Here is a 26,931-nt window from a genome sequence, read left to right as displayed (position 1 = left end):
ATAAATATAAATATAGATTTAAATATAAACAAATATAGATATTATACACCATCGTAACTATCCTAGGACCAAGATGGCTTATCTCCCACTAATCCCCCGCTAACCCCATAAACCAAAGCGGAGACCAGTCCAACACTTCGGCTGTCTCAGTCAATAAGAGAAGAGCTGGAAAGAGAAAGCCCGGCGATGATCAACTTATCAGCTTCTTTCTGTCTAACCTAGTCACTACTAGTACCTACTCTCTCTCCCCCAGCCGATTTGCTTCTGCTCTCTGCGACATTTTTCTCTTCCTATCACCACCTGCAAGCCTCCTTCGAGAATCCTTCCATCTTCCATGTCCCTGTTCTTGATGCCGGACTCGATTCCCGCGTAACTACTTGGTGGTTGCAACGGTGAATTTGGGTGTTTCACTCGAATTACTTCAACTGTACTACGACTATTACTACGACTACGACTACGACTACAACTACAACTACGACTACTCCGGCAACTCCGAACTATTCTGACAATTGTTCCTGCGATTACAATCCCCAATCAATTATACTCAGATCCATTATATAGATCTGACCGATCGATCGTCCTTAGCTCCACCGCCACCATCCTCCTGTGGGGTTTACTTCCATCCATCACCGACGCCCTCCCTCGATGAGTTCGATTACCAAGTGTGGTTGCCTCGTCGATTATCGTTTCTGGTCCTCCTGGGTCAAACATCCCTCGAGGCGCAAAAAACTCCCGTGTCCGGCTCTCCTGCATGGCGAACAGTCTGGGTTCAGTCGTGCGGGAATACATCAGGTCTCGAACCGAACGGCCTTAGTGCCATTGCGCCTCCTTCTCTCCGGTTCTCTCGATCCAGTCTCTTCCCGGTGAACGTCAATGCCTCGTCCCAGGAGACCCGGTGCGCCGGATCCCAAACGCCGGTCGCGCAAAGGCTGTTGGTGTGTATCCCCTGCATACCCCCTGTCGGTGTCCGCTAACTCATCCCCAGGCCCTGCAAGGCTCGGAAAGTGAAATGGTGGGTCACAACCCTATCCCACACCCCCTGTCGCTAACCATCGCTAACCATCGCAGTGGGGAGGAAAAGCCGGCCTGCTTGAACTGTCGACGTCAGAATGAAAAGTGCGACTACAGCATCCGGTTGAACTGGGGCGGACGCGCGAGGAGACCGTCCGCCGTCGACTCCCCCAACTCCCAGTCGAGCGGTCACTCCGCGCATGGGCAGTTTATGACCCTCGATCTGTTCTCCCCCGCGACAGACCACAAGCCTCCAAACGGCGCGGATGGAAGGGCGGCACCCGAGCTGGCGGAGCATTTCCTGTGGGACGGTGGACTGGTGGGAAATATGGCTTTAGCAACGTCTTCTCCTAGAGGATCGCATGACATCCACGAGTCTTCCCCCACAGGCCCGCCTGTAAATCCCAGCTGTACCAGCGACAGCGCGTCAGTAGACATGAGTCCGCCGTCGCAAGACCCGGACGCGGCCAGTCCGTGGCCGCAACTGTCGCCCCAGATGACCGCCGCCCTGTCCCACGGCGCCCCGTGCTATGCGCCCCCCATCCCACACGCCCTCGACGGCGTTCCCTATCCTTCTCCCGCCGATACAAGTTCCAGCATTGGCTCTTTGGCGGCCTTGAACTTTTCGCCCGACCCGGTCACCCGCCCGATTTCCTTCCTGCGGCAGACGGCCGACCCGTCGCACGGAGTCGCACACGGCTCCCCGTCGGAGCACGAGTCCCCCAGCCACTCCACCCATTCCATTGACCTCGCGGTGTCGGCGAACATGGGGAATGTATACGCGGAGTATCGGCATGATCCCGTCGGGTCCGATCGACGGAGATCGTCCATCTTCTCGTCTCTTGACCTGCGAGATGTGTCGCCCGTGCAGACCACCACCACCACCACGCAGGAGAGCTCTTTGGCCAAAGTCACGGACCGCCCGCGAGCTTCCGATCGTCTACCCTACTCCGATTGTGGCCACATGCCCCCTGCCGTAGACGGGCCGATCGACCTGACCCACTCGGAAAAGAAGTGGCACGCCTACCTGACCAGCGTGACGGACAACTACGGCCTCGACTGTGGACGTCCGGACCTGGACCTTAACAAGAACGACGACCATTCGGCGATCGATATCAACTACGCCCTCGACCAGGGCGGCCGGACAGACACGCCATCGGCGCACGCCAGCTGTTCGACGGGGACTAGCTCTCACCACGGCCCGGACCACGCAAGGTACGATTATTATGCATCACCAGTGCCGATCAACATCCCGCGGTATCTGTCACCGCTGCCACCGTCCCTGGTGAGGACGCCCATCAACCTAATGTACTTTCACCATTTTCTCCACCACACAGCCAGAATGCTGGTTCCGCATGACTGCGCCGACAACCCGTTCGTGTCGGTTCTGCCAACCAGTACGTACCAAACTCTAACCCGTGAGAACTCAACTAACAGCCCGCAGTGGCCATTGGCGATTCCAACCTATTAAACCTGCTGCTGGCATACTCGGCCAGCCACCGCGCACGCTACCTCGGACACCCCGAGCCCTCCAACCGGATCGCGCACTGGGTGAGCAACGTCTTCCCCACGCTCCGGGTCGCCCTCGAAGATTCCCACGAGAACGTCACCGACAGCCACCTGGCCGCCGCCATCATGCTACTATCCCTGAAGATCGTCTCCCCGAGCACCTTCGAAGTGCCCATCCCCTGGCAAAGCCACCTCAAGCTCGCCCGGGACCTGTTCGTCGCACGCCAAACCCACCTAGCCTACCGCGGAAACGAGGTCGGGGCCTTCCTCACGCGGTGGCTGGGATACCTAGACATCATGGGCGCGCTATCCTGCCGCCACAGCGACCCACCACTCCTCGCCTACTACACCGTGCTAAGCACCTGCTCTACAAGCGTCGGCGAGGACGAATTCGGCGTCGACTGCTTCACAGGCTTCACCCCGCGCACGGGACTCTTCCTCACCCGACTCGGCCGCCTCGTCCACCAATGCGACAACGAGCGCTTCGACGACTTCGGCACCTTCCTCCCAGACTGGCAACCCTCCGCGACCGTCCTCCACGAAGCAGAGTCCCTCCTCGCCGATTCCGACGTGCTGGAAACCCACGCGCACGCCCACGGCGAACACCTCGTCGCGACCGACTCAGCCGACATCTTCGCCATCGACCGCGCCGTCCGCTCCGCGGGCCTCATCCACCTCCACCGACGCGTGCTGAACACACCAGCCTCCGCCCCGCCCGTCCGCACCGCTCTCACCGAGCTAATACGCGCGCTGTCCCAAATCCGCCCCGGCGTCGCAGCCGACTCCGGGGCGCTGTTCCCGCTCTTCACGGCGGGATGCGAGGCGCAGGACGCGGAGCAGCGGGCGGCTATCAATGAGCGGTTTGAGGTGATTGAGCAGACGGGGATGAAGCAGGTATTTCCCCTTTTTCCTACCTAGTTTACATTATACGTATGAAGAATCTAACAGGGGACAGATACAAAATGCGCGCGCGTTGATGCAGCTGTGTTGGAATGAGAATCTGCCGTGGATAGCGTTGGCACAGGGGGAGTTTGTGGGGTGATCCTTCTTTTTATACATATATCTCTCTCTTTCTTTGCTTCTCTTCTCTTTTCTCTTTCGTACTACTGTTTATATTGCAGTACATATATGTAAGGATGGTAGTCTATGATTGTTGTGATTGCTGGCATTATATATATTGTGAACTCTCAACACTACTAAATCATCTATCTTCGTAACAGACCGACAGTATGTCTTATTCTTTCAAATGTATAACATTAATCCTAAGCAATAACCACTGTAGGTAGGTAGTACACAATCAAAAATCAATAAATATGGCCTGCAGATTGATCATGTTTGACATTAGTAGGAGATAGTTTATACTTCATCTTATTGTCACACGAGACACCAAGATGATCTAGACAAAGGATGTAGTTAGTTATTAGTTATTCAAACGATAATGAATAACTAAGATCAAAAACAATAAAAGACAAGTAAGTCGTAATGATACCAGAATCAAAAGAATGACCAGTAAGGAAGGGGGAAAAAAAAAAGTCAACATTATCCCCCGAGCCGGAATCGAGCCAGCGACCTTCTGATGACAGGTATTTCCATTACAGTCAGACGTGATAAACCAACTACACCATCAGGGGTTGACGTTGACATTCTTCATTCTTTCTGGCTTGTATCGATATAGCATGCTACCATTACACTCTTACTACTGCCTTCACCACCACTATTACTATCCTATGTATGTATGTCATCGTTTTCTCTTTTTGTACACTTGCATACTCGGTTAATTTGGTGTTGTATATGATCGGTAGGTAGGTAGGTAGGTAATTTTGCGATTGTGGTCTTGAGGTTCAACTAGGTACTGTACGGAGTATTCAACTATCTGTGTTTTCAGATCAAGGCTGACGGAATAGATACATGTAGTCGCTATAGTATCAATAAAGTAAAATCCATACTATAGTAGATCATTAAATGCAGTAGTAATGATAATATCAATATAAGTATAGTAATAGTTCAAACATATAGACATGAAGGTAAGTAGGTAAGTACGGGAGATAATTCCGAGCTTGGGCGATCGGCCAGGCCATAAACAATAGTAAAGGAAGATTATCAGCCTCAACCTCAACACCGACACATTAACGCCAATATATGCATGCCAAAAAAAAAATATAAGAGAAGGAAAATAGAAAAGTAGAAAAAAGAAGAGTCGGTTCTCCCGAATCATACGTTAAGCAAAACACAATATGCAAGACATCCATCGCGACTCTGACACGGTCATGGAAGGAGATGGTGAATTAGGCTCAAACATTTGATTGATAGTTGCGAGTTTATTATCGGGGGACTTCGCGGATCTCGATATCATCCGTCGGTTGCGAGGGAGTGGACTTCTGCAGTCGTCCGCTGGAGCCAGACTTGGGTGCCCCTGCGGCGGTTGGGACGACGTCGGTTCGTGAGCTGCTGCTGGCGCCCGAGGTGGAGGGGTCCTGACCGGCCATCCACGCGACCGGTGGGCTCGGGACTGGACCCGGGCCCTGCCCAGGTCGGAGGATTCCGCTATCGCTGGCGCCGGTGGCCGCGGCGTGGTAGAGACCGGGATACTTGGCATCGTGGCGGCGTTTAAGCCAAACGCCAAAGACGGCGAGAGCGGCGAAGCCGACGATGAGAACGACAACCATGATGACCCACTGGTAATGACCGGCAATCCTGCGGGGGGGTTAGCAAGGGGACGGAGGGGGCGCATTCCTGTTTCTCATGACTGACCAGCTCTGCGAGGGCGGGTCCTCAACTTTCTTGTGGGACCCGTCGTTAGAGTCGGCTTTGTTCGAACCTTTATCGTCATTATTGTTGTCCTTGTTGTCGTTGTCGTTGTCTTTCTTGTTATCGCCTTTGCTGTCGTCGTTCTTATCGCCGGAATTCTCCGGGATGTTGCCGCCCGAGGAACAGTAGTCGCTGTACCATTTCTTCAAGGTGTTCTTATCCGCGGGACTGGAGCAGGTGTCGTCGCAGATTCCGTCGGCGGAGTTTTTGAGGCCGAGGAGGAGGTTGGACTGGCAGAAGCAGCTCACGTAGCCGGTTTTACCGGTAGCGGGGGCGGTCGGAGGCACACATAGCGTCTGGGCTTGTTTGAGGTTATTGCAGGTGGTGGCACATTGCGGGAAGATCTTGGAGCCGGTGGCGGGGATTAGCTGGGTGTCATCGGCGGCGAGAACGGAGAGGATGACGGAGAAGAGGAGGAAGAAGCGGTAGAGCGAGGGGGAGAAAGGCCCGAGGGCCATGGTGGAGTTGACTGAAGTTGACGGTGGGAGGTCACCAGTAGAAAGTATAATAACGATAAGATGAATGGATAATGGGGAGAGAGGAGGAAGAATAGGAGAAGAGAGGAAGAAGCCGAGAGAGAGACGGGAAGAGAAGAAGAGAAGGAGAAGAGAAGAGAGAGAAAGCGGAGTGGAAAAAATAGAATAAAATCCTCGGGTTAATCTGCCTGAGGCCGGGTTGGGCGTAGTCTAGACCGACTCGGATCCGCATGCGATTCTTCCTCACTCAAATCAACTATACAGGTACAGGTATGTTGAATGATTCGGAGGTAGCATCATGGATCTGTTGCTGAGAATCTCAATCAGGACATCGATCGGGTTGGATCCCTTTTCCGTACTCCGTACCCTACCAGGATACAGATCGTTTATGAACTCGACTGTTCTATTTTTACCCCCCCCCCCCCCCCGGATGCGTGAGCCCTGCATCCCTTTATTATCTAATAATCCACCACAGTATCAACCTTACCTCAATACCTATCCTCATCTCGTGGTCCTGATCTAACTGTCTACTGTTCCTAGGTCTTGTTCCCTGTTTCTATCTGTCCCTTTCTCTGTATCCGAGAGGCGATCCGTGGATCCACTGATCGATGTGATCGACCGGTTCCATTCAGGCACGTTGGCCGGATTTCCGTGTCCTGAAGCTGTATTCACGTATTGACCCCGTATGAAGGACAGATCCCCGGATACCCCCGGGTTCCATCATCTAATCTATATAGATGAATCAGACTCCCTAATCTGGATCCATTGATTGATTGATTGATTAAAGGCTTCAATGAGGGGGGAAAGTCACGCGATCGCCAATCACAGCCTGAGGTTTGGAACCGATCTAACCCGATTGGGGGGATGAAGTTCGGCCTGATTGAGGCCTCATCCTGGTCACATGTCATCCTCTCCCTCTCCCTCTTTTCTCCCTCTTTGTGTGTCTTCCTACCACCCCTCTCTCAATGTAGACGAAGACATCGGAGAAGATATCAGGTGAGTAACGCGATCTACCAGTCGATCGTCTGCTGATCATATGATGCCAAGTAGTAAGACGATCCCGGCAACATGGTTGGCTCCGGCGTGGACAGATCGTGGCTGTGCTACAGCCTCACAGCAGACACGTAAAAGAACGGCAGACTGGAGGATACCTACGCTTCGTCATCCAATGCGATGGTTTCACGGCAGCAGATCACCGACCAGCTTCTCGCCGCAAAGACGCAAGCCGAGAAAGAGGGGCGGCATGAATTCGATGAGATTGTTGGCACCGTGTTCAACCTCGCTCAGCCCCTCTCCATCACGGCTTTGTCCCAGCTGATTGGACAGAGCAACGATACTATCAGAAACACCCTGCGTCCCTTGGAGCCCCTCATCCTGGTCCCGGATGGCCCTAACAGCTCCCTCCAAATCGGACAGAACCCGCACTATTGTCGGGTCTCCGATGCGGGAGTCGAACCCCCCATCTACGATGCAAAGGCAGACACCAAGGTAGTCGCCCATTGCTTGCGCGTGATGGGTGGTCTTCATGCGAACATGTGCCGTCTAGAAAGCTACGGAACGAGCATTTCTAGCATCCGCCGCAAGAAGATCGAGCGGTCGATCCCACCCGGGCTCGCGTATGCGTGTCAGTTTCTGACGTTTCACCTGTGGCAGATCCCAGATCGCGCGGAGTGGATGGACCAGCTTCTGCGGTTTTTGGAACGGCACCTCCTGCACCTGGCGGAGGCGACCATCCTGCTGAGTGGGTGGACCCCTCTCGTAGACATGCTGGAGGTACTGCTCAGGAGCTTCGCGGTAAGCGTCCCCGGTCTGGCGGTGGAACCTGTTTTCCTCATGCTCACTTTTCATCCCGATGTAGGACAACGAAGAGTGCCCGCTGATGCAGTTCCTGCACGCGGCGAGACACTTCATGGTGCAGAACTCGCCGGTCGTCTACCTGTACCCACTGCAATTGTATGCATCGGCGCTGGTCTTCGAACCCGACTCGTCGCTTATCAAACGCGCCCTGGTCGCCGACATCCCCTGCTGGCTCGATCTTGCCCCGAGGACGGAGGAAACCCCCGGGGATCCAGGTCAGTTCGTCGATGAGTCCTTGATCGCAGGCCACACAGGTCCCGTGCTCGCGCTGGCCTTCTCTCCCGACGGCCGGCTCGCGGCCTCGGGCTCGAGCGACCACACCGCCGCGATGTGGAACACGCAGACGGGCACGGTCAGACACAAGCTGCGCGACCACGCCACACGCATCTGCCACGTGGTGTTCTCACCCGATGGCCAGCTCCTGGCATCCGGCGCGGCGGACCATTCTGTCCGGCTGTGGGACACCCGCACGGGGCGCCTGCGGCATACCCTCATTTGCACGGGCAGACCGCGGGCCCCGCGCGACCCCTACGACGGCGGCATGATCCGTGTGGTGTTCTCGCCCGACGGACGGACTCTGGCTGTCGAGATCTGCGATGAACGGGTGTGGCTGTGGGACGTGGTGACGGGGTTCCTGCGGCTGACGGTCGACTGCCATGACGGTGAGAGCCGGGCCCTGGCCTTCTCGCCGGATGGCCGGCGGGTGACGTCGGGGTCGAAGGACCACTCGATCCAGATGTGGGACGTCGCGACGGGGGTTCTGCAGAAGACGCTGCAGGGTCACGAGATCTGCATCATCGACGTGGCGTTCTCGCGCGACGGGCGCCGCCTCGTCTCCGTGGGGGGCGACCTCACAGTGCGGCTGTGGGACACGGAGACCGGCGCGCTCCAGCGGACGTTGCGCGACTTTGTCAACCAGCCCCAGCCCCGAGCCGTCGGATTCTCCCCGGACGGGCGGCTGGTGGCGCTAGGAGGGGAGGACGGCTGCCTGTATATCTGGGATGCTGGCTCGGGGAAATTGCTACAAAAGGTGCCGTTGGGCCCGGTGGAAAATACCCTCTTGATTGGGGGGGCGTCCGGCTGCAGCTCCTACATCGAGACCGACGTCGGGTGTGTGGATATTCGACGCTGGTTGCCTGGGGATGCGTCGCCTTATCCCGAGGTGTATCGGCAGGATCTGTGGATAATGTACCAGGGGAGACGTGAGATGCGTCTGCCTGATAGGTACCGGCGTCCCCAGGCGTCGGCTTACCGCGATGGGATTCTAGCGTTGGGGTATGATTCGGGGAGGGTGATATTTCTTGGGTTTGGGAAAGAGTAGGCTCGCCTGGGATTAAGTTAAACTGTCTTCTGGTATGATATTTGTATTTGGAATAGTATTGATATTTTGGAATAATATCTTATTGTGTGACTAGAGCCTGGGAGTATAACAAGTCAATCATCTCCTCTTCTCCGTACACCAAACCGACTCTTTGATAGAGGTATGATGCACCTCCCCACAGTACCTATCACGTTAGCCTCAGCCTCAAACAGCATTCAAACCAACACCCACCACAAGAAAAAAGAAAAGAAAAGAGAGAGAAGAAAGAACGAAAGAACATACAAAAGATCCCCCGCCGACAATCCCCCAAAAGCAACTATCACGCGATCACCCCCAATTATCCCTAGAGTTCTGTGGCTTCGTGAGTAACATATCTACTACAGGTCTTGTATTGAACATTAGTCAAGACTATATTATACAATTCTTGAATACATGACCCTAAAAAGCCAACTTTATTATTTGGCTTCAATATAATTCCAGGATCATATTAGACATCTGATGAAGCTATATAGATGTAGATATATAGATAGACTAACCCCATCCGGTAAGGAGATTGATTCCCCAGGCTCACCCACTCAACCCACTCTTCAACTCAACATTCAACATCCACCTCAATCAACCTCATTCAATCATCCATCTAGTCTATAACCACACAATACCAATCCCCAAAGAGCAAAAGGAAAAAAAATCCGAAAGAGAAGAAAGAACAAGGGAAATGCCATCCATCCCCCAGATCTTCTCCTCCCTCCGCGACACCCCCCGCTGGACCCTCCACCGCACTCTCAAAAGCGCCAACCCGCAAGATATCCAGGGTTCACTTCGCGGGACGGCTTCTTTTACACCTTTGACCAGGAATAACAATATCAATGTCAATCACACCAATAACGACAACAACAAAAATGATAATAACCAAGACATCCTCTACTCCGAAGAAGGCAGCGTCCCGACGGGCCCCCTAGCCGGTCTCCGCTTCAGCAAGAAGTACATCTGGCGGTTTACCTCAACTCCTGCGCCTAATGGTAGCAGCACCAGTACGGAACCAACTGAAGGAGTGAGCGTCTGGTTCGTTAAGCCTTCCTCTACCTCATCCTCCTCCACACCCCCAGGGAACACGGACACCCAGAAAGAAAACGTCGAAGCAGACTACCTCTTCCACGAATTCGAAGTCCTGGATGCGAAGGCTTTATCATCTGCTATCTTGGATGATGATACGTTCGTGACGCCGCCTGTGCCCCCTGCGGACAATCAGAACACAGATAATACGACAACTGTCGTGGCGCGCGGAAATCACCTCTGTATCAACGATATGTATCGCACGGCGTATGCGTTCCGCGTGGGGCGCGACTCTGGCGATGTGCTCAGCTGGGCGAGTCGGCATGTTGTGCGGGGGCCGAAGAAGGATCAGGATATTGTGAATTATTATACGCGGGAGATGGCCTAGTTTGGATATCATATCTGTATATACTATATATATCTTTGTGTATATGTATACGTGTCATTCATATTGTAAGGTTGATAACTACAGAGTGTATATAAAATCCGGCCGCATATCGCCCAACATGCGGATCTCGGTCTCGTCCAGCCCCTCCACCCAGTGATCGCGCTCTCCACGACGACGCTTGGCGTTCTCCCGCCGCAGCAGGAAATACTGCAGGATGGACCCGCCGAACAGGAAGAGAACCAGGTAGGCGAGCACGGTGCCGTGACCGGGGTAAAAGTGGGGCTTGTCGGGCCCGCGGTAGATGTTGGACGAGACGATTCCGTTGAGGTTGCCCCAGCCGATGACGAAGCCGATGGTGACACCGCGTTTGTAGACGCCTGTTCTGATTAGCATGTGCGTGTGAGAACGCTTTGGGAAGGGAGGAAATACCTTCGGTGTTGTTACTCGCCCAGGAGATCGTGTTTGCCACGCAAGGGTAGATGCCCATCGCACCTAGGAATGTCCCTGCGTAGCGCGCGCCCGGGGACTCCGCGCCGAGGAGCAGCGCGAATCCCACGATCGCCAGGATGGAGATGAAGATGTTGCAGAGGCCGCGCTGGCGCGTCTTATCGGCGACGAAGCCGATCGCGACCGTCACGACGGCGGCGGCCGCGTAGGGAGGCACGCTCATGAGCTGCGCCTCGAATGAGCTGTAGCCCAGTTGCGCGATGATGGTCGGCACGAACAGCGAGAAGGCGTACAGGCAGCCGTCGGCGCCCATGTAGATGATCGCCCCCGTGTACGTCTTCCAGTCCTTGAGACTGGCCCAGAAGTAGGCCATCTTGAACTGCTCGTGCTCGGCGCTCGCCTGCTGGTCTTCGGCGAGACGGCGCAGGACCCGCTTGCGGTCGGCGTCGGATAGGAACTTGGCTTCGTCGGGGAAGTCGTATACCATCCAGAAGGAGGCGATGCCGACCACGATGGTGGCTAGGCCTTCGATGATGAAGATCCACGACCAGCCGGCCTTGCCGCCGATGCCGTCCATCTTGGCGATGGCTGCCGCGAGGAGGCCGCCGAAGGAGCCGGCTAGTGCTGCGGCCGAGAAGAAGATGGCCATGCGCACGCCGAACTCGGACCGTTTGTACCAGCAGGACAGGAAGTATCCAATACCGGGGAAGAGGCCGGCTTCGGTCAGGCCGAGGAACCAGCGCACCTATCGTTCATTAGCCGTGGGAGTATAATGGAAGGTTGAGTCGACGTACCGTCATGAGCCCGCCGTAGTTATGCACGAGACCCATGCACGCCATGCTGATGCCCTGTAGAGCGTTAGCAGACACTCTCCAAACCGTGTTCATGCACATACCCATAGCACCATGATGATCGGGATAAAGACGCTCGGCCGCATCCGCTTCAGCAAGACATTGGTCAAGGGCTCGAAGACGGAGTACGAGACGAAGAAGATAGTCAACGCATTATTGTACTGGTTGTCTGACATGTTGAGGTCCTCCTGCAAGTTCGCCAGCTTCGCATTTCCGATGTTCGTTCTGCCCAGTAATCAGCATCTGTCTGCCACATTGTATCCCAAGACATCATACCGATCGAGGAACGAAATCAGATAGAGGAGACTGAGCCAAGGGACGAGTTTCATGTCGAGCTTCCATAGCAAGGCGCGGTCCTATCCAGGGCCGTTAGCATCCAGCCACCACAGCAACGGATCACAACGTACGATCTTGGCGCGCTCCTCCGCACTCAATCCCGCATCGGGGTCCTCAAACTGGTCGAGCTTGGATTTGGCGGGATACTCGTACGAGGTGGAACATCTCTCGACGTCGTTGGGGGACTCTTCCACGTGTGCGGGTTTCTCATCTAGGGAGCCCATGTTGGCGAGATTGGCTTCCTGAACACAATCAATCACCAAACAATGCAACAAATTTGGCAAAAAAAATGGAGAGACGAAATAAATCCTATCACTGCCAGCAGGAGGAATTGCGCAAGGGAGGAAAAAATCCTAGGGAGATGGGGGGTCATCGGAGTTTTAAAACCCAGCCCTGAACTGGAGGATCCAGACCGCAAGAGGGATCATCATCCATGCAGGGCCTCGTCTTCGACTATCGAGTAATGACCAATTGTGACACCTAACCATGCTAGGTAATTGGTGAGCAGTCAGCAATAAACCTGTCAAATCTCCAGAAACAAACAGAAAGGGACAGAGAGAAGAGTGTGGAGCAGCCAAGAAATCACACCCCACGGGGATAAAAACCCCCCAAGAGCCGAATCTAAGCCTAACTCTATTAACTCTTAACCTCCTTAAGGTCTGACACTCTTGTCCCTTCCCCACATGGTCCATTCTCGCCTCCCCCGCTTCTTGGCCTTCGCTTGGCCTTCGCTTAGGGTCTGCGTTGGATGAGGAGCTCGTCTGCTTGCTCCACTGTCTGCGACGAGTGGTGTCATTTTGCGATATCGCCTTTTGAATCCTGCGGCTTTAGCTCTGTGGAGCCCCTGCATGAGTCGGCCGAGATGGCGATAATTATGCAGCTAGGGAGGAAAAAGCCTCATTTGGAGAGTTTAGCGCGAGATCATCGGGCTCTCCTCGTGGGGTCTGGGGTCTGCGGCGACGTCAACGCGGTCGGTTGGGGGCGGAGGCCTCGGTAGAGAATGCCACTACGGTGGTAGTCTAAAATATACGAGCGAAACACTGGACGGAGATTGAAAAGACTACTCCACTGATTCATTTATCTAGCTTAGATACCGCGCTTCTCCTTCTGAATTCAGGCTAAGTCCTTTGCTGCTCCGTTCGTCCGTAGCGATCGGACAGGAAAGTCCTGCCTGTTGCGCCTCGTAAGCAGAACGGCCCGATGGAATCGGCTCGATTTACGGTCCAGAACCCTCCGGCAAACTCCCATTGGCAAGGTCAGAGGACGTAAAAGCCACAGAGGCGGTCTCAAGCTGCCAGTGCTTCAGAAATTCAAACTGGCAGTCCATGAATCGGGGATGCGTGCGCAAGTCGCTGTACGCCTGAACGCACCCTTTAATCGATCTAAAACGGATGTGGACCTCGTCCGCGCCAATCACCTCTGCGATGTTCTCGACCAACAGATAGTAGTAATCAAGGCTGAGATAGTGTCTCACCATCCTCTTTACGGCTGGATGGGTGCCCGAGACGCGCACGGTGCGGGTGTAGCCCATCTTGTCGACAAGACGTTGATGGAGAACGGACAGCGGCGAGGTGGGGGTAGACACCGGGACTACCTTGGCACGCACCGGCCCCAGAGGAAGCCCGTCTTTGAAGGTACACGCGAACTTCTCCGCATCGCTCTGCTGCAGAAAGATCACTAGGGCTGACTGGAACCCCGTGATCGGCACGGTGTCGAGTAGGAAAGCCGAATCGGTCTCTCCGCCCAGAAGAGGGAGGATTTCTTCCATACTAATAGCCACGGGGAGTTTCTCAATGACGACACAGCGATAGGCATCTTTCGTCCCGGGTTCGGGTTCGTAGCGCCCGGGAGCCGTGAGAGGCCTGACAGATGTTCTGTCGGCGAACGGCAAGCTATTTTCCATGACCCAGTTGATCTTCCCATCCCAGGGAACAGTGGTGCCGGGGGCAGCAGTGTTCGGCTGAACTTTGGTGTTATTGTTAGAGTGATCATTCGAAAGCTAACGCAACCAGACATCTGTTAGAAAACTAGGGCTACAACGCCGGATAGAATAGGACAAACAGAGAAACCCACCTCAGGCTGCAGGACAGGAATGTCCAGAACCTCCAAAGTATCACCCAGCAATTCCATCGATATGTCCGAGTCATCATGAGTCGGAGGAGGTTTTTCGCTGGAGGCTTGGGGCTCCATGGCAGGGAAATCAATGACATCTCCCCAGTCATCGAGCAGCACCCAGTCAGACTGGGGATTCGCCATGACACCGTCAATATCGTGCTCGTTGTCAGGACTGGCACCGTCGTGTCTATCCTGGAGACGCTGGGCGCGTCTTTCGGCGCGACGACGGCGTTCCTCGTCTCTCAGGCGACGGAGCTCATTCAAGTACTCGCGGTAGAGGATTGGGCCGTTGAGAATAATTTGACGGATCCCGTAGTTGTGATAAAACGCAAAGTAAATACACAGAAATATCAGCACAGGCACGATCACCGGCTGGACCCGAGTGGTTCTGACCGAAGCCTCAACCACCAGGACTTCAGCTTCACCTTCCATATTAGGAAATCATGCAGTTACGTGATGGAAGCGATGGCAGAAACGATGCGGTGAGAAGAGGAAGGCGGTGAGGAAGAGGAGGTGAGAGATGAGGGCTATTTATACCTGAGGGCTGCCTGGGGCTGCCTGGGGCAGACGCCTGTTTTGGGCAGGTCACGTCGCTGGTCGTGGTCAGTGAATACTCGGGCTAGGGACTACAGACTGTCACTGCTTTTGAGCAGGTTGTGAATGGCGTAGTGACAGCAGTCCTAGACTGATCTAACAGGCACCCAATCACCATGCAAGAGTCAACATTGAGAGTACTGCTGGAGGTGAAAGGAATCATATCAAAGACCGGACAAACAGAGAGGTGAAGCCGCTGGTGGCAGATCGTAGTATAATGTCACCTTCACATAGTAATTGAGCTCAATCTTACTGCTAACTGAGGATTACCTGACCTGACAAGTGACAGACCAAACCATACATCCAGAGCAACCTGGAGAAGAGGCAAAATTCAGTCATGCAGCATAATATCATATGATGTATTCTACCAATGAACAAACTGAGATAGATGGCTAAATCGCTCGAAACAAACCCATACCACACCCCCTAATTGACCGTGATGCTCACAATCTTGATATCCACCTCGGGCTTCTCCCGGTCCTTGAGCGTCCGGGCATTCTCGATCTTATGCACCACGTCGAGGCCTTGCACCGCCCGCCCGAAAATCGTGTGCTTGCCGTCCAGCCACGGCGTCTTCTCCGTTGTGATAAAGAACTGGCTGCCGTTGGTGTTGGGCCCTGCGTTAGCCATCGACAGCGTGTAAGGCTTGTCGTGCTTCAGCGTGGAAAACTCGTCCGGGAACTCCCCGCCCCAGATCGACTCGCCGCCGGTACCGTCGCCCAGCGGATCACCGCCCTGGATCATGAACTTGCGGATCACCCGGTGGAAGATGGTGTTGTTGTAGTAGCCGTGGCGCGCGTGCGTCACGAAATTCTCCACGGCCTTGGGTGCCGCGGACGGGAAGAGGCGGAGGTGGATGTCTCCCATGGTCGTGTGCAGGATGGCCGACGTTCCGGTCTCCTTGGCCTTTTGGGTGGCCGTCTCACCGCCTGAAGCAGCCTGTGTCGGCCGCTCGTTCTGCACATCTCGCGAGGACTTGGAGATCTCCGTTTCATTGTTGAAGATATAGAACCGTACCTTGCCGAACCCGGTGCTCACCAGGAAGGGGTCGCGCTCCTCGGCCTCCTGCAGGAGCGGGTTGGCGCTGGCGGCCATCGAGACCGTCATGAACCCCTTCTTCTGCGGCTGACCTTGATACACGGCAAGGTTCAGCCCGCGGAATGGCTCGTCCCGCGCGTACACACGCACTACGCGGTTGGTGTAGGTGTTGATGCACTTGATGCCGTAGAGCGACCCGTACATGATGAAATGGCCCGATTCGTCAAACAGCACGTTGATCCGCGGCTGCGTGACAGGGTTCTCCAGTTCCCGTTCCACGGCCAATCGCCGCCCGAACTCAACTTCGTCCAGTGGGTAGATAGCTGTGCCGGCCTGCTGCATGTCCGTGATGGTGGATAGCGACTCGTCGTATTTGCGGTACAATTTCCCCGTCGCAAAGTCAAACACGCGCACCTGGCGGTCGGGGAAGGAAACAGTGGCGAACTGCTCACCTGACGGCGAAACCGTGAGGGATGCCGGAGTCGACTTGGCCTTTTTGAACTCGAAAAGATTGGTGGACGACTTTAATTCGAACACGTTGTCGGGCTTTTCAAACGAACCATCCGATGCGCGCCAGTATTCGATCATGCCCGACTCGTCCGCGGAGATCGCACAGTCATAGGCGTCGTTGAAAGCGATTGCAGCTACTGGTGTCCGGTGGATGCTCTTCACTGTATGTAAAGGACTGTGGTTCTCCCCCCGACCGTCATAGACTCGGATTGTGCTCGTCTCATCGTCGGTGACCGCGACCAACGGTAAGGATGCGCCCCGAGGGTGGACCCAGCAGACATATCGCGGCACGAAATCGAGAGGAATCATAGCCAAAAGATCTTCTACTGTCAGCAATGAACTTCCGAAAGGGCAATGAGCACATACCGAACGTAATCACGTCGAATATCTTAATTGTCTTGTCCGTGCCGGTTGTCGCAAAACTCCTCCCGTCTGCGCTGACGCTGACCCCTTTCACTTCCCCAGTGTGCGCCCGGAATTCCTTGACGAACTCCAACCCTTCTGACGTCTTCTTCCAAAACTTGACCACACCGTCGATAGAGGACGTAATCAGAAAGTCCGTGTGCGGCGTTACCGTCACATAGCACAGTTGGTCCTTGTGCATGAGCGACTTGGAGTAGCGCGCCGACGCCGGCAGTGCTTTGACGTATACATTCTCGAAAGGCAGCTTGCGTCGTTTCTTCTTGGGCGCATCGGCGGAGGGCAATGCTGGACCGAAATCATCGTCCGACGAGTCGTCATCTAGATTCCTATCAGTTAGTAACCGCAATGCTTCTTGGGTGGGTGGGCCATGGATGCCGAGAGAAGATACACACCATTGTCTTCAGCCCCATCCACTGCCGCATGAGGGCGCTTGTGGGAAAGGGGTTGCGATCTCTCCTCTTCTGCAGCCATTCTGGTTCAATTGAGTGTAATCCTATACCGTAGAATGAATCCGTACCCACCAAGAACCTGGGCCGTCGAGAAGAATCCATGAAGCTGGAAGAGGATCAACCCAGAGCAGAAACGGCAGGCGGTGAGCAGCTCCCCTGCGTGGGCCACCATCGCGAACTTTTCTGTCCCGCAGCGGTGGCCGATGCTATCAAACCGTATTATCGTTACTCTGCCCGACCTCCGCCCCTCCCCCCTCTTCCATCATCTATCCTCCTTTTTTTTGAGCTGTCCGTCCACCATTTCGACGGTAGTTCATTTTACTTAATATTCATTCATCATGGTCAGTCGTTTGCTGACGGTTTTGCCTTTTTTCTTCCCGTACTAATCCCCCAATAGGCGTCTTTCGGCAATCCGACCCAGATCTTCGCGGACGATGTTATCGAGGAGAAAGGCGAGAACGCACGTCTCTCTGCCTTCGTGGGAGCCATTGCGGTTGGAGATTTGGTGAAGAGCACATTGGGCCCCAAGGGCATGGACAAGATTTTGCAGTCAGCGTATGTGTGATGCATTCTGACTGCGGGGCTGGCCGTGGATTGACACTGACATTGGGATTTTTTTTTCTTTACTAGATCGACCGGTGAAATCCTCGTGACGAACGACGGTGCGACGATCTTGAAGGCGATTGCTCTTGATAACGCCGCCGCCAAGGTGCTGGTGAACATTTCCAAGGTTCAGGATGATGAAGTCGGTGACGGAACGACGTCGGTGACCGTTCTGGCGGCGGAGCTGCTGCGGGAGGCCGAGAAACTGGTGAACCGCAAGATCCATCCCCAGACCATCATCGACGGCTACCGCATAGCCAGCAAGGCCGCCCTGGAGGCCCTGGACAAGATCGCGGTCGACCGCAGCTCGGATCAGGAGTGGTTCCGGAGAGACCTCCACTCCATCGCCCGCACCACCCTCAGCTCCAAGGTCCTGGCGCAGGATCGTGAGCACTTCGCCACTCTCGCCTGTGATGCCGTCCTCCGTCTTCGCGGATCCACCGACCTGAGTCAGATCCAGATCATCAAGAAGGCTGGTGGAAAGCTTAGCGACTCCTACCTGGACGAGGGTTTCATTCTGGACAAGAAGATCGGTGTCAACCAGCCCAAGCGCCTGGAGAACGCCAAGATCCTGGTCGCCAACACGGCCATGGACACCGACAAGGTGAAGATCTTCGGTGCCCGCGTCAAGGTCGAGTCGACGGGCAAGCTGGCCGAGCTGGAGAAGGCGGAGCGCGAGAAGATGAAGGCCAAGGTTGATCGCATCAAGTCCCACGGCATCAACTGCTTCGTCAACCGACAGCTGATCTACAACTGGCCCGAGCAGCTGTTCACCGAGGCCGGCATCATGTCCATCGAGCACGCCGACTTCGACGGCATCGAGCGTCTGGCCCTGGTGACGGGTGGTGAGATCGCCTCGACTTTCGATGACCCGGAGCAGGTCAAGCTGGGTTCGTGCGATGTGATTGAGGAGGTGATCATCGGTGAAGATACTCTGATTAAGTTCTCCGGTGTTGCCGCCGGTCAGGCATGCACCATCGTGCTGCGTGGTGCCACGGAGCAGCTGCTCGACGAGGCGGAGCGCTCGCTGCACGACGCCCTGGCCGTCATCTCGCAGACGGTCAAGGAGCCCCGCGTCACCCTGGGCGGTGGCTGCGGAGAGATGAACATGTCCAAGGCCGTCGAGCAGGCCGCTCAGAACACCACCGGCAAGAAGCAGATGGCCGTCGATTCCTTCGCGTACGCCCTGAAGCAGCTGCCGACCATTCTGGCCGATAACGCCGGTCTGGACTCCAGCGACCTGGTGACCCGACTCCGACAGGCGATCAACAGCGGCATGACGAACTCCGGGTTGGACCTGGCCACTCCCGGTGGTGGCATCGCCGACATGCGGGAGCTGGGCGTGGTGGAAAGCTACAAGCTGAAGAAGGCTGTGGTGTCCTCTGCCTCGGAAGCTGCAGAGGTATGTTATTATTTGTTCCCTCCATCCCCTTTTCGACTCAATGCTAATCTATATATCAGCTGCTTCTCCGTGTGGACAACATCATCCGTTCCGCTCCCCGCCGACGTGATCGCATGTAAGGTGTTGATTGCGATTGGACTGGTGGCAGTTGAGAATATTAGGTGGATATGGGCGACGTGCTCCTGGAGCGTAATAACCGTGATAGATCCATGATATGATACATTAAAAGCATCTGATGATTCTGTGTCCTGGTGAACAAAACATTCCAACAAATTAGCCTGTACATCTGCCAATCCCTCGATTGATACACTTGATATCTACACTGCACACCATTTAGTTGTCCTCTAAAACCATGCATGCCCATTCTGGTCTTGTAGCAATGGAACACAACCGTAGCCTGCACGTGAAGCGTCACCTGACTATACAGCAACACCTGATCATCACGACACCTCCATTACCATCATCAACTCCGTAGATTCATCGTCTTCATCAATTCCTCTAATGCAGAAGCCACTGGAGATAGCACCCAATTCCATGAGGTCAAGGTTACATATGACTACCAAATGAGATTTACAGGAATGCATCACAGCGAAATACTAACATTCTTTGCAAATTGATCGCCGCATAAGCTCATTGCTAATAAGGCCAGATCGACGTCATCAACTTCGCATCCAATATTGTTCTGGACGGCGGTATAATCTCGCCTTATATATATTGCGTACAATGGCCGTGTGGGGAACAAAGATAATGTCAACGACGCCAACCACAATGACAAGTTACTCGTCCACGGTTCACCATCCACCTACGGTGTAATCAACCCAGAACCCCCTAAAGATCACTGAGAGTGTATAGGGGTATCGTCCAATCAACCTCCAACGAGAGTTCCGGATACATCCAGAGTCCCACTGAACCGACTGATTCCTGACTAATATCCATACATAATCTCCCATCCATCAGATCTTTAAATCCTGCAACACCCGTCGACATGAAGTCAATACCAAGCAATTTCGCCAAGGAGCTTCGGAGGTGTTCTCATCCTGGGGCCTTGGCCATAGCTTAATCCTGAGCGAAGAGGGGGCGAGAAAAATACCGCTGGATATGATTGGGACGCAGATGATGTCAGTGATGTTCAGGGGATCATTTCGCTCTACATGTTGGCGCAGCGTGTGGAGTGGGGCCTTTCTTCTCCCGCGTGTTGCAGATCGGAATACTCGACCAGTGACGATGTCTCTTGCCAACCGCATTGCGCGTTCCTGGGGACGAACCAAAGAAGAGGGGTTTTTCTCGCGCTCGTCTCGAATTATTGCCGTTGGAGATGGGATTGTGGTTCTGGTTGGGGTGGAGAGGACCCTGGATTTCTGTCCTTTTCGTTCAATTTGTTCTTAGTAGAGTATGGTTCTTTGTGAAAGTTGTGGTCATGTAGTACTGATGGGATGGTTTCGGATTCGATATTTGATTGTAGGACTGGTGGACAGACAGGGGTGATTCTGATGCCGAGGATGAACTGCGATCTCAGATAGAAACACCGTGCTAAGGAGGAACATCAGGAGCGAATTGGGAAGCGCAGCCATGGGATCCTACCTATGCCCACACATCATTACCTTGTCGGACGATGGTTCCATTTCCCCCTCTTGGTCTTATTCGTGATCTATTCTTCCGTCGCTGTGGACTCTTCCCTTTTCTTCCTTTCTTTCCCTCTACCCCATCTCTCCCATCCTCCCACTGTATAGCTACGCCCGACTCTTTCTCTCTTTGTGTCTGGCGCTCTCTGCGACTTTCGTTTCCATGATCTATCCTGTATTCTTTTAAGATGATCCTCCCGCAGTGGTTATGGGCAGTATGCCTGACCGTCTTCGTGGCGGGTCGGGGAGCGTTGGGCCTTGAGCTCAAGGCCGATGATGAAGGTATGAAATTTCGCCGTCGCAGGTGACGCGAAGCTGTACTCACAGTCGTCACGCCCATAGACTCGATCAAAGAAGCCGCCGCGACGACGGCCTACAATATGATGAGCCAATATAGCGGAAACGAGACCGGCCAGGTTCCCGGAAAGCTCGGCGGCACGTGGTGGGAAGGTGGCGCCATGTTCATGACCCTGATCCAATACTGGTACTGGACCGGCGATGACTCGTACAACGGGCCCGTCTCGCAGGGCATGTACTGGCAGAAGGGAAACGACGATTACTTCCCCTCCAACTACAGCAACTACCTGGGGAATGACGATCAGGTCTTCTGGGGCCTGGCTGCCATGACCGCCGCGGAGCTGAACTACCCGGAGGACGAGGGCGAGTCGTCCTGGCTGTCCCTGGCGCAGGGTGTGTTCAACACCCAGGTGCCGCGGTGGGATACCACCACCTGCGGCGGTGGCTTGCGCTGGCAGATCTACCCCTACCAGGAGGGATACGGCACCAAGAACTCGGTCTCCAACGGCGGCCTGTTCCAGCTGGCCTCGCGGCTGGCCCGGTACACCAACAACGAGACGTACTCGGAGTGGGCCGACAAGATTTGGGATTGGAGCTCGCAAAGCCCGCTGGTGCAGCCGGACCGCTGGTTCGTCGCCGATACCACCGATCTGGACACGAATTGCAAGAACGCCGGCAACCTTCAGTGGACCTACAACTACGGCATGTACCTCAACGGGGCTGCATACATGTACAACTTGGTATGTTCATTAGCTATACCATCCGGCAGCTCTCCGCGCAGAAAAGTGGCAGCTAACACCTGATGATTATAGACCGATGGCGACGATAAGTGGAAGCATCGCGTGGACGGGCTGCTCAAGTCCGTGGAAAAGACTTTCTTCCCCAAGAAGCATGGAAGCAATGTCCTCTCCGAGGTCGCGTGCGAGCCCAACATGATGTGCGATCGAAACCAAGACTGCTTTAAGGGGTTCTTAGCCGCCTGGCTCACCTTCATGACCACCATCGCGCCCTACACCAGCGACCGGATCATCCCCAAGATCCAAGCCTCCGCCGAAGCAGCCGCCAAGCAGTGCTCAGGCGGCAAATCCGGCAGCGCCTGCGGTCGGCGATGGTACCAACCCAAGTGGGATGGGTCAACGTCGCTGGAGTCGGACATGAGCGCCTTGAGTATCATGTCGTCGGCGATGATCGCGCACAGGAAGACCGGCGACGGAGGCAAGGGTGGCAACGGCCCTTTCACCTCGGACTCGGGGGGTAAGAGTAAGGGAAACCCACACGCTGGCACCGGCAGCACCGACGATGGCTCGGACGACAAGCTGGAGCCGATCACAACGGGCGATAAAGCCGGGGCGGGGATACTGACTGCCGTGTTTGCGGGCGGATGGGTCGGAGCGACAGCTTGGTTGCTGTACGGGCTATGAAAGCTGTCTATCGTTTGCAGAAGTGTTATCGTTGGCGCCGGACGCCTCGATTGTTACCCATTGAAGGCGCTGTCTGACCGTTGTCTGTCTTTCTTTCTTTTTTTCTTTCGTTCCTTTCTTTTCTTTTTTTTTTTCCCTCTCTTGGTCTCATTTTTTTCTTTTCCATGGCCTTGTTGGTCCGGTTCGGTTCCCTGCATTGGGACGATGTTGTACTACTACATTTGTGACGGCGTTTGGATGATACCTGGTTTCAATGCACTGATGGGTTTTGACGTGCGTAAAACATCTCACATGTCTCTTCGCAATAGGCGTCTTTGACCGTTTGTATCCTTGTGTTGCATGACACGGAGCTGTATCTGTCAACTGCCTGTTCCACTGGGGCTTTATTCAACGAAGTGGAAAGCCATGATGATGGTGATTCTTCTAAGCTATTCTTCAAGTAGGCCTGGTTATGTATCAGGACTATTCATCAGGCGAATTATCGATATCATCTTATACTCCATATTGTGTCATATCTTTATACATTTTATGCATGGTTATCTCAAGGCGGTGAGACGCGTCGATGCCGCGTTCCGCCCAGCCACCAATCAACGAGCGGTATTCTGCTGGGGCATTTTCAATTTCTTGCTCTGTCACTTTTTCAAGCTTCTTTCCTTCGAGCCTGGCGAGTGATTGTCTCGGTCCTCAACTCTTTCATTCTCCCCGCATTCTCGCTTCTGTTTCGTATTCTACCTTTTCTTGAACCTGGCTGTTCTCTCTACTGCGTTTCGTCTGCAAGGCGTGTCGCTTGGGTCTACGATTCCATGATGATATCCGCGGCTTCACCGGACCTACCTCTGTACTCATAATTTTACATAATTGCACTTGTGGCTGAACGTCCTCTACTATCACTTACTCAGTATGGTCTTCCTGCGGCTGACCGTCAAGGTCTATCCGCGCGAGCAGACCCAATCCTCCGGTTCGTTCTTCCGGCACTTGATTGGAGAGCGCGACAACAATGATTCCGCGGCCAACGGCGCGGCCAAGAAGCCGGCTAGCTTTTTGCTGGTGTTGCCGGATCCAGAGGAGATTACCCTTGGAGGGTTGGCGGGGAGGATCCAGGAAAAATGGAGAAAGCTACGGCCGGAAGCTGAGTGAGTCTCTGCCCCGAGTCAGCCCGCGCGCCGTTTGAATACACTCGAAGGGATAGCTGTGATGTCTACGCGGGCGTGACTGCTTGCTTGACGGGATGATGGGCTAATGGTGAGGGCTAGACCGTTAGAAATAAAGAAGCTTCTCGACGACGACCACGATTCCGAAGACCTTGACCCCGACCTCACCGTCGCGGACGTATTTGTCGACCATGGGAAGGGCGCAGCGGACAAGCTGGATCAGCGTCGCACTGTCCGCGTTATCCAGAGGCCCGCTTCTCAGGCGCCCGTCCGATTCCCATCCGTGTCGCTGGACTGGGACGCCGCGGCGCAGGATTATGAACGCCAAGCGCAGGTCAAGCAGGAGACAATGGCGAAGATGATGAATCTGAAGACCATCCACGAAGACCCAGACCTTGAGTCTGGCAGTGCGATCGACGGACGGATCTCAGACGATGACGCCCGTGAGGTCCCGATGTCGTCTGTGGAGAGAGAGGACGCCCCGAGGTCTCTTCCTCGCTGGGGTACTCAATCTAGTGCTCCCGGAGACAACCAGGGGCGAACGGTTGCGCCTACACCGGAGCGTCATCGTATGGAGAGCCAGGAACTCGGCGACTGGCCCCGGCCTTCGCCCACGGCGACGCGCGGTGCCCCGCGCCCTGGGTCGACAGGTGTTGCACCGCAGCGGTCGGAGCATGCGAGAAAGTCTACTGACAAACATGCTAAGTTGGATTTAAAGTCGCAGTCGCAGCAGACCGCGAATGGCTCAGTATCGCCGTTAACTACGCGCAAATCGGCCTCTCAACCGCTGCCGAAACTCACGGACCCCCTGGACACTGCGGCTGCGGAGAGTGATGACGAGGATGAAGAGGGCAGCGAGGAAGATGGCAGTGGGGAAGAGGTCAGTGAGGAGGAGGGTAGTGAAGAAGGTAGTGAGGAAGAAAGTGAGGAAGAAGGAAGTGGCGCAGAAGAAAGCGAAACGGAGTCCCAGGAAGATGTCCCTATGACCGATGCACCCCAGACGAACAACGATACACCCGCGAAAGCCAGTGCCACCCGCACTCCCCATGCCGAACCCACGGCGGATACGAGCACTCCGCAGCGCGGCGCAGAGTCGCGCAAGCGGAAGAAGAGTGACGAAAGCCTTCCCCCCAACAAGGAGCGTCGATTGGAGCCAACCTCCATCCCCACATCGGGTAAGTTCAAGGACACCAGCAAGGAGACCCCCCGCCCATGGGCAAACACTCCAGTTATTACCCCCTCTCCGTCCCGGAGAAAAGAACGCATCCCATCCTTTTCGGGCTTGTGCCGGCGCTTGAACTTCTCAGAGCAGCGGCCGGAGCCCGGAAAAGGTCTTGGTTTGGGAATCACAAGGACCCCACCCCGCATGAAGCCCATATTTTCCCGTCCGTTCCTTCAGTCTTTAGGGCATGACATTAATCAATATACGACAGAGCCCCATATTCATGCGACCCCGAACGGAGCCCTTAGCCCGGAAACCCCCAGGGCACCACATTCGGCGCTGCGCAAAGAGGCCCATCGAGCGCCCGAACGCCGATCCGTGTCATTCGCAGAGGGCGAGGACATTATTGCCGCTTCGGCGCCGAAGTCAACGCCCCTGTCGTCTCAACAACCCGATTCTGTAAAATCCTCGAACGGCGACCGCAAGGAGCCAGAGGATAGTCGGGATGACACTGCCGCGGCCAAGAACGGAGCGCCCCCATCCCAATCAGACGCCGAACACCAACCCGAAAATAAAGACGAGCCTACGAATCCCGACAGAGAGAAGAGGTTGCAGGAGCTGGCTGGAATTGATACTCAAGTGGACCGGGCTACAAAACGACATCTTGGGAACGTGGTTAAAATACTAAAGAAACTGCGGGCAGCACTGAATGTTTCAATTAACAATGAATATTCAAACCGGCTCAGGAACAAGACCCGGTTCGAAACGTCCATGAAAAACATCAACAGTCTGCGGGCAGAACTGGCGGCGGCGATTCCAAGTGGCGTGGATCTGGACGAATCAGGCCCAGAGGACTCGGCCCCTAAGAAACCAGCCTCGAAGAGGTCATCTTCCAAGGGTTCGGATTCCAAGAACTCATCAGCTAGGTCCCGGCGCCGGTCCCCTGGCCCATTTGCGGACGAAAGCTCTGAAGGGGAATGGAACCCGATTCCCAAGCAGCCCATCTGGGCGGCTGTTAACAACACGGAGAGCCGGTATGCGGCGGCGGCTCGTCGCGCGGCCAGCAATTCGGCCACGAGCACTCCCCGGTCCCAGTCAGAATCCCAGTCTCAGCTAGAACCCCAGTCGCAGAAGTCTCAGGGACAGCCTGAGGCACCGACGTCCGCACCGACCTCTGCCCAAGGTCCCACGAGGAAGATCCGTCAGTCAACAGGTACCACGCGGTCTCAGGGCTCTGACGATGAGTTTGAGCTGCGGCCCACCCAGTCACCCCACCGCCCGGGAGCGCCCCGGCCGAATGGTAGTCAGTCCCAGGGACGGGGACAGAAGTCTTCACGCGATCTGCTGAACCTTTTCTCCGACGACGAGCACCAGGAGGAGGGTCAACCGGCGCAAGAACCTGAAGAAAACCCGACTCCCACCCCGGCCAAGAATCAAAGCCAAACCCAGAGCCAGAACCAAAAACAGAACCAAGAAACGCAACACGACGAGGAATCGACCGACTCAGCGTCGGAAACCGAGTCGGAATCCGAATCTGAAGCCGACAGCGAGTCCGAAGAAGAAGAAGAAGAAGAAGAAGAAGTAGCAGCACCCCCTCCGAGCAAACCCGACCCGCCCCGCCGGGCGAGCGCGCCCTCGCAGCCCCCCTCGTCGCAGCCCGCGGGGTCGCAGACAGCAAGACAGTCACAGCCCAACCGACTCTCCCTGAAGAGTCTGATCCGCGACCAGAAGAACGAGCAGCAAGCGCGGACGCAGTCGCAAGCGGCGCAGCGGACGGAGCGGAAGAATATCTTCTCGGGTCCGTCGGACAGCGAGAGCGAGGACGAAAGCGAGAGCGAGAGTGAGAGCGACAGCGACAGCGACAGCGACAGCTCCAACGACGGAGGAGATATTATGTCGAGCGGGCATGTATCCAAGCTGCGGCAGGCGCGCAAGAGGAATTGATTTGGGCTGTTTGCATGAATGAAGGTCTGGATACTGCATGAATGATGGGATCTTGATATGGTGATTGGATGTCTGTATTGATGTTCTATCCTTACGTACCTATAACTAGAATCAAAACATGGTCTACCATTCCACACCATCCA

The 26,931-nt window shown here is 55.0% G+C and overlaps 12 protein-coding genes and 1 non-coding gene across 13 annotated transcripts; 8 read left to right on the top strand and 5 right to left on the bottom strand.

The window, feature by feature from the left end:
- The first annotated feature begins 612 nt into the window (after window positions 1–612).
- P168DRAFT_137596 (uncharacterized protein) lies at window positions 613–3,740 on the top strand. The gene is made up of 5 exons (XM_024832733.1): window positions 613–935; window positions 986–1,012; window positions 1,069–2,408; window positions 2,456–3,414; window positions 3,476–3,740. The coding sequence occupies exons 1-5, from the start codon at window positions 874–876 to the stop codon at window positions 3,560–3,562; spliced, it is 2,475 nt and encodes an 824-aa protein (XP_024693291.1). The 5' UTR covers window positions 613–873; the 3' UTR covers window positions 3,563–3,740.
- Window positions 3,741–4,062: 322 nt separating this feature from the next.
- Window positions 4,063–4,151, bottom strand: P168DRAFT_t87. The gene has a single exon. It is a non-coding gene; the product is annotated as a tRNA-Tyr (tRNA).
- A 365-nt stretch (window positions 4,152–4,516) lies between these two features.
- P168DRAFT_289569 (uncharacterized protein) lies at window positions 4,517–6,147 on the bottom strand. The gene is made up of 2 exons (XM_024837032.1): window positions 5,272–6,147; window positions 4,517–5,214 (listed from the first exon to the last, which is right to left on the bottom strand). The coding sequence occupies exons 1-2, from the start codon at window positions 5,784–5,786 to the stop codon at window positions 4,842–4,844; spliced, it is 888 nt and encodes a 295-aa protein (XP_024693290.1). The 5' UTR covers window positions 5,787–6,147; the 3' UTR covers window positions 4,517–4,841.
- A 314-nt stretch (window positions 6,148–6,461) lies between these two features.
- P168DRAFT_137582 (uncharacterized protein) lies at window positions 6,462–7,271 on the top strand. The gene is made up of 3 exons (XM_024832732.1): window positions 6,462–6,476; window positions 6,551–6,800; window positions 6,859–7,271. The coding sequence occupies exons 2-3, from the start codon at window positions 6,669–6,671 to the stop codon at window positions 7,120–7,122; spliced, it is 396 nt and encodes a 131-aa protein (XP_024693289.1). The 5' UTR covers window positions 6,462–6,476; window positions 6,551–6,668; the 3' UTR covers window positions 7,123–7,271.
- P168DRAFT_137514 (WD40 repeat domain-containing protein) lies at window positions 7,272–9,185 on the top strand. Its single transcript, XM_024832731.1, has 4 exons — window positions 7,272–7,399; window positions 7,458–7,598; window positions 7,663–9,014; window positions 9,077–9,185. Exons 2-3 carry the CDS (start codon window positions 7,479–7,481, stop codon window positions 8,980–8,982), a joined length of 1,440 nt encoding a protein of 479 aa, XP_024693288.1. The 5' UTR covers window positions 7,272–7,399; window positions 7,458–7,478; the 3' UTR covers window positions 8,983–9,014; window positions 9,077–9,185.
- Window positions 9,186–9,586: 401 nt separating this feature from the next.
- P168DRAFT_289567 (uncharacterized protein) lies at window positions 9,587–10,481 on the top strand. Its single transcript, XM_024837031.1, has one exon. It carries the CDS (start codon window positions 9,698–9,700, stop codon window positions 10,421–10,423), a length of 726 nt encoding a protein of 241 aa, XP_024693287.1. The 5' UTR covers window positions 9,587–9,697; the 3' UTR covers window positions 10,424–10,481.
- Window positions 10,463–12,603, bottom strand: P168DRAFT_137499 (allantoate permease family MFS transporter). The gene is made up of 6 exons (XM_024832729.1): window positions 12,129–12,603; window positions 11,998–12,077; window positions 11,766–11,946; window positions 11,665–11,718; window positions 10,853–11,615; window positions 10,463–10,800 (listed from the first exon to the last, which is right to left on the bottom strand). Exons 1-6 carry the CDS (start codon window positions 12,279–12,281, stop codon window positions 10,502–10,504), a joined length of 1,530 nt encoding a protein of 509 aa, XP_024693286.1. The 5' UTR covers window positions 12,282–12,603; the 3' UTR covers window positions 10,463–10,501.
- A 670-nt stretch (window positions 12,604–13,273) lies between these two features.
- On the bottom strand, window positions 13,274–14,604 carry P168DRAFT_326492 (uncharacterized protein; the record flags this gene model as incomplete). Its single annotated transcript, XM_024841130.1, has 2 exons — window positions 13,274–14,056; window positions 14,131–14,604. 2 exons carry the CDS (start codon window positions 14,602–14,604, stop codon window positions 13,274–13,276), a joined length of 1,257 nt encoding a protein of 418 aa, XP_024693285.1.
- A 504-nt stretch (window positions 14,605–15,108) lies between these two features.
- P168DRAFT_251452 (WD40 repeat domain-containing peptidylprolyl isomerase) lies at window positions 15,109–17,251 on the bottom strand. Its single transcript, XM_024834270.1, has 3 exons — window positions 17,130–17,251; window positions 16,681–17,055; window positions 15,109–16,634 (listed from the first exon to the last, which is right to left on the bottom strand). Exons 1-3 carry the CDS (start codon window positions 17,206–17,208, stop codon window positions 15,193–15,195), a joined length of 1,896 nt encoding a protein of 631 aa, XP_024693284.1. The 5' UTR covers window positions 17,209–17,251; the 3' UTR covers window positions 15,109–15,192.
- A 174-nt stretch (window positions 17,252–17,425) lies between these two features.
- P168DRAFT_267293 (chaperonin-containing T-complex subunit CCT2) lies at window positions 17,426–19,497 on the top strand. The gene is made up of 4 exons (XM_024835033.1): window positions 17,426–17,527; window positions 17,584–17,741; window positions 17,817–19,191; window positions 19,251–19,497. The coding sequence occupies exons 1-4, from the start codon at window positions 17,525–17,527 to the stop codon at window positions 19,308–19,310; spliced, it is 1,596 nt and encodes a 531-aa protein (XP_024693283.1). The 5' UTR covers window positions 17,426–17,524; the 3' UTR covers window positions 19,311–19,497.
- A 208-nt stretch (window positions 19,498–19,705) lies between these two features.
- Window positions 19,706–20,074, top strand: P168DRAFT_137468 (uncharacterized protein). Its single transcript, XM_024832728.1, has 2 exons — window positions 19,706–19,764; window positions 19,841–20,074. Exons 1-2 carry the CDS (start codon window positions 19,755–19,757, stop codon window positions 20,002–20,004), a joined length of 174 nt encoding a protein of 57 aa, XP_024693282.1. The 5' UTR covers window positions 19,706–19,754; the 3' UTR covers window positions 20,005–20,074.
- Window positions 20,075–20,627: 553 nt separating this feature from the next.
- Window positions 20,628–22,936, top strand: P168DRAFT_289564 (glycoside hydrolase family 76 protein). The gene is made up of 4 exons (XM_024837030.1): window positions 20,628–20,721; window positions 20,773–21,095; window positions 21,156–21,850; window positions 21,923–22,936. The coding sequence occupies exons 2-4, from the start codon at window positions 21,002–21,004 to the stop codon at window positions 22,529–22,531; spliced, it is 1,398 nt and encodes a 465-aa protein (XP_024693281.1). The 5' UTR covers window positions 20,628–20,721; window positions 20,773–21,001; the 3' UTR covers window positions 22,532–22,936.
- Window positions 22,937–23,207: 271 nt separating this feature from the next.
- P168DRAFT_326488 (uncharacterized protein) lies at window positions 23,208–26,909 on the top strand. Its single transcript, XM_024841129.1, has 3 exons — window positions 23,208–23,664; window positions 23,785–24,857; window positions 25,116–26,909. Exons 1-3 carry the CDS (start codon window positions 23,432–23,434, stop codon window positions 26,786–26,788), a joined length of 2,979 nt encoding a protein of 992 aa, XP_024693280.1. The 5' UTR covers window positions 23,208–23,431; the 3' UTR covers window positions 26,789–26,909.
- Window positions 26,910–26,931: the final 22 nt, after the last annotated feature.

This window comes from Aspergillus campestris (genome assembly GCF_002847485.1).
Source record: "Aspergillus campestris IBT 28561 chromosome Unknown P168scaffold_5, whole genome shotgun sequence".
Classification (NCBI taxonomy): Eukaryota; Fungi; Ascomycota; class Eurotiomycetes; order Eurotiales; family Aspergillaceae; genus Aspergillus; species Aspergillus campestris.
This window is presented reverse-complemented; position numbering and strand designations above follow the sequence as displayed.